Source organism: Rutidosis leptorrhynchoides, chromosome 1 (assembly GCF_046630445.1).
Source record: "Rutidosis leptorrhynchoides isolate AG116_Rl617_1_P2 chromosome 1, CSIRO_AGI_Rlap_v1, whole genome shotgun sequence".
Classification (NCBI taxonomy): Eukaryota; Viridiplantae; Streptophyta; class Magnoliopsida; order Asterales; family Asteraceae; genus Rutidosis; species Rutidosis leptorrhynchoides.
This window is the reverse complement of record NC_092333.1, coordinates 658,908,939-658,921,447: the sequence shown is the minus strand read 5'-3', so window position 1 is coordinate 658,921,447 and position 12,509 is coordinate 658,908,939. Positions and strand designations below refer to the sequence as shown.

Here is a 12,509-nt window from a genome sequence, read left to right as displayed (position 1 = left end):
CGTCGTTCTTTCGACTGAAATGACTACCTTTACAAAAACGACTTGTAACTTATTTTTCCGACTAGAAACCTATACTTTTTTGTTTAGATTCATAAAATAGAGTTCAATATGAAACCATAGCAATTTGATTCACTCAAAACGGATTTAAAATGAAGAAGTTATGGGTAAAACAAGATTGGATAATTTTTCTCATTTTAGCTACGTGAAAATTGGTAACAAATCTATTCCAACCATAACTTAATCAACTTGTATTATATATTATGTAATCTTGAGATACCATAGACACGTATACAATGTTTCGACCTATCATGTCGACACATCTATATATATTTCGGAACAACCATAGACACTCTATATGTGAATGTTGGAGTTAGCTATACAGGGTTGAGGTTGATTCCAAAATATATATAGTTTGAGTTGTGATCAATACTGAGATACGTATACACTGGGTCGTGGATTGATTCAAGATAATATTTATCGATTTATTTCTGTACATCTAACTGTGGACAACTAGTTGTAGGTTACTAACGAGGACAGCTGACTTAATAAACTTAAAACATCAAAATATATTAAAAGTGTTGTAAATATATTTTGAACATACTTTGATATATATGTATATATTGTTATAGGTTCGTGAATCAACCAGTGGCCAAGTCTTACTTCCCGACGAAGTAAAAATCTGTGAAAGTGAGTTATAGTCCCACTTTTAAAATCTAATATTTTTGGGATGAGAATACATGCAGGTTTTATAAATGATTTACAAAATAGACACAAGTACGTGAAACTACATTCTATGGTTGAATTATCGAAATCGAATATGCCTTTTTTTATTAAGTCTGGTAATCTAAGAATTAGGGAACAGACACCCTAATTGACGCGAATCCTAAAGATAGATCTATTGGGCCTAACAAACCCCATCCAAAGTACCGGATGCTTTAGTACTTCGAAATTTATATCATATCCGAAGGGTGTCCCGGAATGATGGGGATATTCTTATATATGCATCTTGTTATTGTCGGTTACCAGGTGTTCACCATATGAATGATTTTTATCTCTATGTATGGGATGTGTATTGAAATATGAAATCTTGTGGTCTATTGTTACGATTTGATATATATAGGTTAAACCTATAACTCACCAACATTTTTGTTGACGTTTTAAGCATGTTTATTCTCAGGTGATTATTAAGAGCTTCCGCTGTCGCATACTTAAATAAGGACAAGATTTGGAGTCCATGCTTGTATGATATTGTGTAAAAACTGCATTCAAGAAACTTATTTTGTTGTAACATATTTGTATTGTAAACCATTATGTAATGGTCGTGTGTAAACAGGATATTTTAGATTATCATTATTTGATAATCTACGTAAAGCTTTTTAAACCTTTATTGATGAAATAAAGGTTATGGTTTGTTTAAAAATGAATGCAGTCTTTGAAAAACGTCTCATATAGAGGTCAAAACCTCGCAACGAAATCAATTAATATGGAACGTTTTTAATCAATAAGAACGGGACATTTCATCAGCGGTAGCTGGAGCACTACCAATAGTCTCAGTGGGAACAAATGGACCATCTGTGGCAATACCAAGTTTCATACTCAAGGTGAAGCATGAATCTTGCCTTCCAAGTTTCATACTCATCTTCATCAAATTTGGGTAGTCTATTGTATGAGCCATTTTTAAGGTAAGCTGTATTTGAATATACAGCTATGAGAGAATTCAGATCCAAGATATTAATTATCAAGACTGAAGCTCTGATACCAGTTGTTGGTCCCTTGATAACAACAGGAGTATTGTAGAGGGGGGGGGGTGAATACAATTTCTTTTAATTAACTTAACAGTTAAACACGATTAGTATTCAAGCATGTAAATTAAATAGAGTAACAGGTAATTTTCAACGGTTATTCTTTATTGATTGAATCACAAAGAATCACAACTATCCTTGGCGGAATGATAGTTGGTTGATACAGATTACCTAGAATATAGCTAAGAGGTAAACTAAAAGCTATTACACGTTTTTGACTCTAAATAGATAAACCCACACCACTAGTTGTTACAATAGTGGATATAACAATTTATAGTAGTCCTATTAACCATGTAATGGTTCTATTGTACACTGGTACATAGGATGTCTGTACTTGTGGGGACAACTGCATCAGAGAGCATGCTCTTCTCTTTCCTCTTTGGTAGCTATTTGCAGGAACACCCCAATTCGGTTTGGCACCACTATTTGATTAAACAAATAGAATATTGTGTTCCCTAGGTGTTGACAAAGTATAACCCATGTCTGCACATGCGTTAAACTTCTGCATTCCCACGTGGTCTTGTAAGGTCACTTGTCAGCCGCCGACGCGTGTCCTTTTCTGTTCAACTTTGTCTTTGACTTCTGTTGAATAGAACAATTGATGTAGACCACTCGGAAAACTACTATGCTTATAATGTAGCATAGCTGTCTTGTGTAGTAAGCTGCATTCCAGCTGTGCTGGTTCTTCATTGCTGAGACACTTGATATTCTTGAATTACTGAGTACACATCCTGTGCTGATTGAAGAACACTGTCTACCTTGTGCTGGTTGACTGAGCAGTAAACTACACTCGACACATCAACATATACTGTCTATACATAAACAAACTTGTGCTGGCTGCACATAACATTTTAGTGCAAATAAATTACAGTTTTGTCGTAATTAAATCCTTAATTATTTTGGAGACTCAACAAGTAGGCACCGTCATGATGAAAGCCAACGCAGTGACAGTCACCACAGAAGTCATAACAGTCACGGCAAAAGCCATGACGGTCACCGGCATGACAAAAGCAACCGAAGACCATACGATAATTGCTCTCTTCTTGACGGCTTGACCAAAACTCCAAGGGAGATACTGCTGACGACGGAGCCAGTGAAAGCCAAATTCACTCCTCCGGCACCGCTTGAGAAACGGGAAGGTCAAAAATCCGACAAGTACTGTGAGTTCCACGAGGATCACGGTCATGACACTGACAAATGTAAAGCGTTAATGCGAGAGATAATTACAAAAATAAAGGCCGGTGAACTCAATCACTTGTTGCAAGGCAGGAAATTCAAGAAAGCTGATCCAAACAAGACATTCAGTTGGCAGAAAGAAGACGGCAAGAAGCGTGAGAAAGCAAAAGATAAGGTTGTAATTAACATGATCAACAAATTAAAATTCAAAATCTAACAGTTGCTGCACGGTTGTCGTCTCATCAGAGCAGAGATCCTCAAAGCTGCCAAATCGGATCTCCTTCAATACCTGCTGCACGGCCTGGAGCTCCTGCACGGCCTGGAGCTCCTACACGGCACCCGTGTTCACCTTCTCGGCAATTTCCAGGTGCAGGAGATGGTCCCACCGGTATGATGCTTTTGCATCAACCGTACAGCCCGAGTAAAGTTGGCCGCCCCGAAACTGTTCATATTAGCCTTGAAAGGCGCTTTCACGGTGCTGGAGTTGATAGCCTTCTTCAAAACGGATGGCAGACCACCCTGCAAACGCTTACACTCCGCCAAGGCCGCCTCCTTGACAGAAACAGCAGAAGAAACCTCCTTATCCTTCTCTTCCACCACCCTCACAAGCTCCTCCTTGGCAGCCCTAAGCTGGCTCTCCAAGCTCTTAATAGCCTCCCGGGCCATTGACGTTCGGGACAACTCATCCTGAGCAGCTTTTAGCTGACGCTCCAGGTCCATCATTACCTGCTCGTCACGGTTAAAGCTGTCATACAAAAAGTGTTTAACGCCAAGATTTTCCGGGCACGGACAACCTTGGCGTCACCCATAGGAAGGGTAGAGAAAGCTTGACGGAGGACCGGAGAGGACCCCTTCTCCAAAGAACTCATACAGGTAGGATAATCGATATCCAGCTGTGAGAAAGCACGGACGAGATCCTCGCCCGCAGGAACATTAAAGTGAATGTCATCAAAACTCTCCAGGGAAAAATGTTCACCCTCTCTACCACCCAAATCTATGGGCTCCGTTCCGGTTATCCCGGAACCAACAGAAGGCTCGGCAACAGCTGCAAAAATTAAGATAGTCAAGCATGAGACAAGTCACAACAAAAAGTAAGACTGGCTTGTCGAAAAAAGGAGATTACCTTTTGCCTTCTTCATCCTTAGCTGAGGGAGCTCATGAATTCTTCTCTTCACAGCCGTGTGCCCCTCCGGCACATCCGGTCCCGGGAGGACCAAGTCGGCCCCATCACCGGCATTTTGTTCCAGGTCTTGTAGAACGATATCTGGCTTGCCTCCCGGGTTAACCGGGACACTCTCAACCTGGATCTCTTCTAGATCGCCGAAAGCCATTACGGTAGCAAAATCCATCACTGTTGCATAAACATAAATAAGGTTAGTATACAAATGATAAACTATGCGACATAACAGTTGGCTAGGATCAGTCTCCACCTGATCCATTGAAGCGAATGACAGGCTTAGTGTTTGGATCCGACCACTGGTGACTAACTCCTCCCAGCACAAGCATGGCCTTCGGGTATGGCCGCTAGGGAAATTTGAACTCCCGAATGGCCAATATACATGCCTGCTTGGCAGCGTTCAAACTCGGGATCTTATTGGCTCCTTTTTTCACATTGACTGCCCATTTACAAATCTCGACAAACCATGCCGGCAGTCCCTTTCTATCAATAAAAAAGAATGACTCCCGCCACTCTTTTAAAGAGGTATCCATGTTACCGGTGAAATTGAATAATGCTCTCTGTTTAATGGAAAACCATTCGATCTCAGACTTCGAGATGGAGAAACAGTATCAAAACATACGAACGATAGGAAGTATATGATATTGGTTAAGGTACATCTCCCACATTACCAATTCCTGGTACGCATGGGGATGTACCTGAGCAGGCGCTATTCCGTCATGCGTAAAGAATTGATACATAAGCTCAGAATAGGGCAACCGAAAAATTTCCCACAGTGATGGTTGCACCATACACGCTGACCATGTCCGTTGGAGGATTGTGGGCACGATGGCCGGCGTCAGGCACTCTCAAAGTATAACGAGTCAAAAATGGGTACTTACGTACCAATTCGTCAAGGTATTGGTCACACACTCGACTCATAATAGTACTAAGATCTACAGAAGGCCTGGATGATGATTCAGGAGCATCTACGCTAGTAGAAGTGGAAGACTGATCTGCCATATATAAGAAAATACAAAAGTACAAAGTAATAAAAGGAAGGAAGCAGAAAAGGTACCTTCTTTCGTGAAAAACTGTTGGTTTTCTGAAGAAGAAACGTTTAGGGTATGAAGGCTGTAAAAAGTGAAAATATTGGAAATAGAAAGCTATTTATAGGTTTCAAGGAAATTGATCCATCGCCTCAGATCAAAGGATGGATCAACAAAAGTAATGATTAAAATTGCAAAAAGAAGTTCCTCGAACGCCGTTATGAAAAGTTGAAAAATGGAAAAAACACAAAAAGGGGGCGTATTTGCAGAAACTGTCTTTTCACCCTGACAAGCATTAAATACACATCCAATCAGAAGCATGGCTTCGTTTTAAAAGTTTAACGACGGCAACCATTCCGGCTACCATCATCAAACTGGGGGGACTTGATGATATGTATGATGATCCGTCTCAAAAAGACGCTAATTAGCAGCATCCCAGCTAGGGTTTTTACCCGGCATAAGCCTATCCCGGAAAAGGACGTCTTCCCGACATCACCTCAGTAACCTGACCAGAAGGTTACTTATGCATGCACCCGGGAAAGACCACGTCAGACAACGGCTAGCCGGGAACGCCATCCAGCCCGGATAAGCATACACGCTACCGGCATCACCTAGCCAGATGCAGAGGCATTAAGAAGATAAGGATTATATCAACACAAATAAGCCTGTTGATAAACCGACAACAATTTTGCCCGGTCATGTCAAACATCGTGAAGAAACACTTGGAGTAAATACGAAGTAAAGCCCCTCCTGACTAATCAAGACATTCACCCGTAATGACCTAGTCGGGGCCACCACACTAGTGTAACTACCACAGCTTCCCGGTTTAATATTTCGACCCGGTACAAGGATAACGTCCCAGGACAAGCACATGTCTCGGAGCAAGTGCATTATCCCGGAGCAGCCACTTCATCCCGGAGTGAGTGCACTGTCCCAGAACGAGTACTTGATCCTGGAATAAACATACAAACAAGTTGCATGTCACGTCAGCCCATGAATCTAGGAAAGTTTGTTAGGATCTGCTCGATTATTTTCATGAAAGGGACAGGTGCCACATCACCCCTCGAGATTGGCAAAGTTTGTTATAACCATGAAAGGGACATGTGCCACGTCACCATTCCCTCATAACATCTATAAATACGCGAACAAGATCATTTATTCCACAACACTGGATGCATTAATGTTACTCTGCCCAAATTAATTACAGTAGCATCTCTCCGGTCGTTAATACAATTCCGATTAACACTGGATGCATTAATGTTACTCTGCCCAAATTAATTACAGTAGCATCTTTCCGGTCGTTAATACAATTCCGATTAACATTGGATGCATTAATGTTACTCTGCCCAAATTAATTACAGTAGCATCTCTCCTGTCGTTAATACAATTCCGATTAATACTCCGGTCATTATCGGAATTAATCCCCACCTTAAGATATTAACGTATTCAATTCCGATCGAGTAATGTTAATCTAATCGATTGTTTTACGCCCTTGAAATCCAGATTTCAAATCGGGGTTCGCACAATTATTGGAGTTAAGACATTTGATCCACTCTTTTTCCCAAATCAAGCACTCAAACGCGAAATCTATTCATACTAAACGATTTTGGTTTGATCAAGTTCCATTATAGAAATATTAGATTAGATAGGTTTCTTTTTTTGGAAGAAAATGAAAGTTCATAAAATGCATGTTATCATATGTTTAAGGGACCAGTTAGTAAAATTGAGTTAGATAAAATAATTAATAATGATAACAAAAAATAGAGGTAGCAAACAAAGTTATTGATTTTCACATTCTTGTATTTGTGTTTCCTCCTGGTAGTGGCAATGGTAGTAGCCCACACAGACAGCCACAACACTCAAAACCTTTTTTCTGCTTTAGACCACAATTATGGGAGAGAGTGCTCTTTTTCTTCTTTTTATATCATCACACCATCACTATTGTCTATTGTCTATTGTAATTTCACTCACAGGACCATTTCATTAACATTAATTACTCACTCTCATCCTTACTTCTTCTCTTGCCTTTATCTTGTTGTTGATTCATCTCTCGACAACAACCCTAAAGTTCTTTACTTTCAGGTTCACTTTTTATGACCCTTCTTTTTTTTTTTTTCTTTTCTACTTTTTTCTGCACATCATGTTATGATTGTTAATGCAACTTGGGTTTTTATGGCCCTCCTAACTGTCTTTTAGTCTTTGGTTTTTTGTGGGGATCATTCTGGTAGGGTTTTAGCTAATGCAAGTAAAAAAAGTATGTTTGATGAATCAAGAATCATATTCTTGATGGGTTCCTAAAAAAATATCATCTTTATATGTGATGCTGGTAGATCATTACATATTTAGGTAAATATTTTTTTATTGTTTATTGCGGTGAAGAATAGGGATTTTGTGAAAGACTTTAGCTACTTATGAGGTAAACTCATATTAGGTATGCAAAATGCAATGACTTGTATGAATGTATCTGTTGGTGGGTTCTTAAAATTGTAACTTTAATTATTCTTGATTTGCTGAAATTGTAATTAAATTATTTTCTTGATTTGTCGAAAATTTAACCTAGATATTTTCTTGATCTGTTGGCACTGTAACTTAAAAATTATATTGATATGTTTAAGGTTTTAGAACTTTGGGCTCTTAATTGATAGTAGATCTAAACATGATGTGTGTTGAATTATTTATGTGATCTGTTTTTAGAGGTGTAATATTCACAATTTACATTGCCTAAATTACAGATTTATTCTGCTTCAAGATGGAAATTTGATATTTAATTTACTAAGCATGCTTTATTTATTTATATCTTCTGATATACTTGGTGTGTAATATATTGTTATCTCTGTTTACAGATAAATGTTGGAGATGTAACTTGTTGTGACTCATACAACTAAAAATCGGACAGTAACAGATCCGACATGGGATAGCAGGTGCATTTATATTCCTTCAACTCGTTTTATTTGAAACGTTGTTAAAAATGAGAGATTTAATAATCAGAAAAGTAGTTTGTAGGTTCTTGTGAACAATTGTTCCCTGGAGAGAAAAAATCAGAACCTTTTTGTAGTCAGTTATTTGAAAATTATTTAGCTTTATAAATCTTTAAAAATAATAGTCTAAAGTTTCCTACAAATGCAGACCTACAAGAAATATCTGAATTCAAATCTTGAAATTGTCAGCAAAACTAGGTTCAAGCTTGTTGATTGGTCGGTTCAAACAGGTCACAAGTACTAAAACTATGGGCAGCATTTCAAAATCGACTACTCTGAATGGAAGCAGCATTTCAAAACCTAACGAAAAAACAGATTTTGTTGAAAGTGGAAAAAGTAGTATGTGTAGAGGAAGTACAAGCACCGATTTAAGTGATGAAAGTACTTATAGTACTTTAAGTAGCAGCATAAGCAAACCTCATAAATCAAACGACTCAAGATGGGAAGCAATTCAAGCCGTTCGATTAAAAGATGGGGTTTTGGGTTTGAACCATTTTAGATTGTTAAAACGATTGGGTTGTGGGGATATAGGAAGTGTCTATCTTTGTGAACTTAGTGGTACGAAATCTTATTTTGCAATGAAGGTGATGGATAAAGTTTCACTTGAGGGTCGTAATAAGTTATTAAGAGCGGAAACAGAAAGGGAAATATTACAATCTTTGGATCATCCGTTTCTTCCGACTTTGTATACTCATTTTGAGACGGATAAATTCTCGTGTTTGGTGATGGAGTTTTGTCCGGGAGGCGATTTACACATGTTAAGACAGAGGCAACCGGGAAAGCGTTTTTGTGAACAAGCTGTCAAGTACAACTTCTGATCCCAACTTGTTATTTCATTAAGTTTTGAAATTTATCTTTTTTGTCACTAGACATAAGCATACTAGATAAGTGATTGCAAAATGATAGATATAAATTGTTTTAGAGACAAGATGTAAATATTTAGAATACTTTCTAGTAGTGTTGCAGAACTCAGAATTACTCGGTTTTTGCAACTTGGGAAGTACTCGGCAAGTTCACGGTCAAAATTGGTCAAACTTGGCAAAAGTTGGGATAACTCGGAAAATCGGCCAAAACTCGGATTACTTGGAAAATCAGTCAAAACTCAGTCAGAATCGGTCAAAGTCAAACTTGATCAACATCCGAGTACTCACCAAGTTGCCGGTACTCCTTAAAAAAGCCCTAACCAAGTACTCCCCGAGTAGCGAGTTTTGCAACCTTGCTTTATAGGCATACAAGATGATGCTTTTTACATAGAACTTTACTATTTTTGATAGGTTCAGCCCAATTGATGTTTCTATAGAACTTTGCTGTTTATTGGTAGGTCCATCCCAAAAAAAAAATTAATATCGCCTAAGATAAAACATGATTGAAAGAATTTTTCTGATATTACTCTGGATGGAAGCACACTAGATAAGTTTTGGCAGAACGATAGATAAAGAAATGTACCATCTCCATTTGGCTGAGTGGTTACCGTCCTTCTGGGTGTTGGTGAGGTCTCGAGTTCGAGTCTCATCTGGGGATTTCATAATGCAATTTGCTTTGCAGTTAGTTATGGAGTCCTCTAGAGGCATATCGTTGTCTGAGCATGTCCTATGGCAGTTGTTCAGGGGTGCTTCCCAAAGGTGACTACACTAACACGCAGAGCCTGTCCTATGGCAGTTGTTCGGCCCTTGACACGTGGAACGGATATGATCGGTGGTGGAAACTTCTTTGGTGGTCCCCCGTCAGTGACTTCAATCTCGATGTTCAAAAAAAAAGATAGATAAATAAACGATAGACGAATTAACATTTTGCCTAACATAGAACATGATTACATGTAGTAATTTGATCAAATCTTGTTGCAGGTTTTATGTTGCGGAGATACTTCTTGCCATGGAATACTTGCACATGCTCGGGATAGTCTACCGAGACTTGAAACCAGAAAACGTTCTTGTTAGGGAAGACGGTCACATAATGCTTTCCGACTTTGATCTTTCCCTTCGTTGTTCAGTCAGCCCAACGCTCGTCAATACATCGTCTTTAGAAAACGAACCCCTTCGAAAAAACTCTGGTTATTGCGTACAACCAGCATGCATCACGCCACCTTCATGTATCCAACCATCATGTGTGGTCCCTACGTCTTGTTTCTCTCCAAGACTTTTTAAATCCAAGAAAGACAAAAAACCAAAGCCGGAAATTGGTAACCAAGTTAGCCCGTTACCCGAGCTTATGGCTGAGCCAACTGGGGTCCGGTCAATGTCATTCGTCGGGACCCACGAGTATCTAGCCCCCGAGATTATTAAAAACGAAGGACATGGTAGTGCGGTTGATTGGTGGACACTTGGCATCTTTTTATACGAGTTACTTTTTGGTAAAACTCCGTTTAAAGGTGCGGGTAATCGGGCCACGTTGATGAATGTTGTTGGGCAGCCATTGAGGTTCCCTGAGTCGCCAGGTGTCAGTTTTTCGGCAAGGGATTTGATTAGAGGTTTGTTAGTGAAAGAACCACGTAACCGATTAGCGTACAAAAGAGGTGCTACTGAGATCAAACAACATCCTTTTTTTGAAGGTGTTAATTGGGCCTTGATTCGTTGTGCTAGCCCGCCTGAAATCCCGAAGGCAGTGGTGTTTGATCGAATTGCTTCTCCGACGACATCCATTTTGGAGAAGAAGGTTGCTGCACTCGCGGTTGCACCCGAGAAGAAGGGCAATTATCTCGAGTTCGATTTCTTTTAAAAGTGTTTAATTTTGTAAAAATGTGATCTCTACTTGTTCTGTATGGATGGATTTATTTGTGGGAAAGATGAGGTTTTTGTAACGTTTTTAATTAATTATAAGGATGTGATGTGAAGTTTTGTTTGTTTATGTTATAAGATATACGAATTTCATCTATACGGCGTTTTACATGTTTAGAACCGATTTTTTAGGCGTTATGTTGTATAAAAAAACTCCAGAGGCTAAATTAGTAAAGGGTTTAATGTGAGTTGTTACTCCTGAAATAAAATGAAAAAAAAAAAAAATTTGCGGTGAACGTGGATCGAACACGTGACCTTCAGATCTTCAGTCTGACGCTCTCCCAACTGAGCTATCCCCGCAGATGTAAAGTTTTAAACGAATAGTTTATATAACACTTAGTCCATCCATTAGACATGTAAACATTTATATTTTTATCATCATTAATGTAATACGGAGTAATAAAATAATGGATCTAGTAATTTGGAAAATATCCTTAACGTATCTGTTTTGTTATTCATATTTTCATGCAATATTCTCTTGGAGATTCAAATCCATGTTGTATTAAGTGCGTAAAAAGGAGTCCTTTTTTGGATCTACTAATACACTTTTTCTCGGTTTACCATATTGTTTGAATCATTCATTTGTTTATATATTCTTAATCTTAAACATTAATTATTAATTATTAATTAATTATAATTATAATAGTACAAAGAAAAAAAAAATGAAAGTATATTTAGCATTCATTGTATTAGGCTTGTAAACGAACTGAATGAATACAGAGTATGTTGGTATTCACAAATTAAGATTCTATCAAATAAATAAAAGAACAGGAAGAAATAAATGAATAATTTAATTTTTTATTTTCATGTTAGTTCATTAAAAATACGTTGGTCATGAAAAAAAAAAAAAAAACGAATGAATCGAATAAATATATGTTTTTAAATGATTGAAACGATTTAGAACTGATTTTATTGATATCACAGTTATTTCAAACTGTTAAGTGCTTTTTACCATTGCATATGAGCATGAATATATACAACAATGGTCTAACAGCTAATTCTAAGTTAAGGTATGATTCCAAATTCATTTTGAAATCACCTTGACATAAATGGCTAAATGGCTAGTTAGGGAGCCGTTGTTGACTGCTGAATATACAGTTGTTGCTGACTTCCTGCACCTGCTCATTGTCCTTTGTGACCCTCTATACTTGGATATGATGAGTTGCACTTTCTCTGATCCAAAGTCAACATTGCCATAAAAGGAATGATGCAGGTATGCTGTTTTAGATGTCATTCTTTAACACTCCCCCTCAAGTTGAATAGTTGGATTTTCAATGTTCAACTTGACAAGGACTTCGCTAAACAGCCTTCCATTTACTGACTTTGTTAGGATATCAGCCAATTGGTCTTCTGATCTTACGTGTGGAAGAGAAATAATTTCGGCATCCAACTTTTCTCTGATAAAGTGTCTATCTACTTCAACATGTTTTGTTCGGTCATGTTGAACTGGATTTTCTGAGATGGCTATTGCAGCTTCATTGTCGCACATAATCTGAATAGTTTCTTTTGGTGAGAACCCAGTTTCTGTGAGTAACTTTTTAATCCATAAGGCTTCAGCAACTCCTTTAGCTATC

General features: G+C 38.2%; 1 protein-coding gene and 1 non-coding gene across 5 annotated transcripts; one reads left to right on the top strand and one right to left on the bottom strand.

The window, feature by feature from the left end:
- Positions 1 to 7,127: 7,127 nt before the first annotated feature.
- Positions 7,128 to 10,968, top strand: LOC139885851 (serine/threonine-protein kinase D6PKL2-like). Of its 4 annotated transcripts, none has more exons than XM_071869610.1 (4): positions 7,128 to 7,265; positions 8,027 to 8,104; positions 8,392 to 8,966; positions 10,006 to 10,968. In XM_071869610.1, the coding sequence occupies exons 3-4, from the start codon at positions 8,410 to 8,412 to the stop codon at positions 10,874 to 10,876; spliced, it is 1,428 nt and encodes a 475-aa protein (XP_071725711.1). In that variant the 5' UTR covers positions 7,128 to 7,265; positions 8,027 to 8,104; positions 8,392 to 8,409; the 3' UTR covers positions 10,877 to 10,968. The 4 variants fall into 4 exon arrangements, with proteins under 4 accessions (XP_071725711.1, XP_071725710.1, XP_071725708.1 ...); XM_071869609.1 differs by having other exon boundaries at positions 8,351 to 8,966; XM_071869607.1 differs by having other exon boundaries at positions 8,310 to 8,966.
- Positions 10,969 to 11,162: 194 nt separating this feature from the next.
- TRNAF-GAA (transfer RNA phenylalanine (anticodon GAA)) lies at positions 11,163 to 11,235 on the bottom strand. Its single transcript has one exon. It is a non-coding gene; the product is annotated as a tRNA-Phe (tRNA).
- Between the last annotated feature and the right edge of the window lie 1,274 nt (positions 11,236 to 12,509).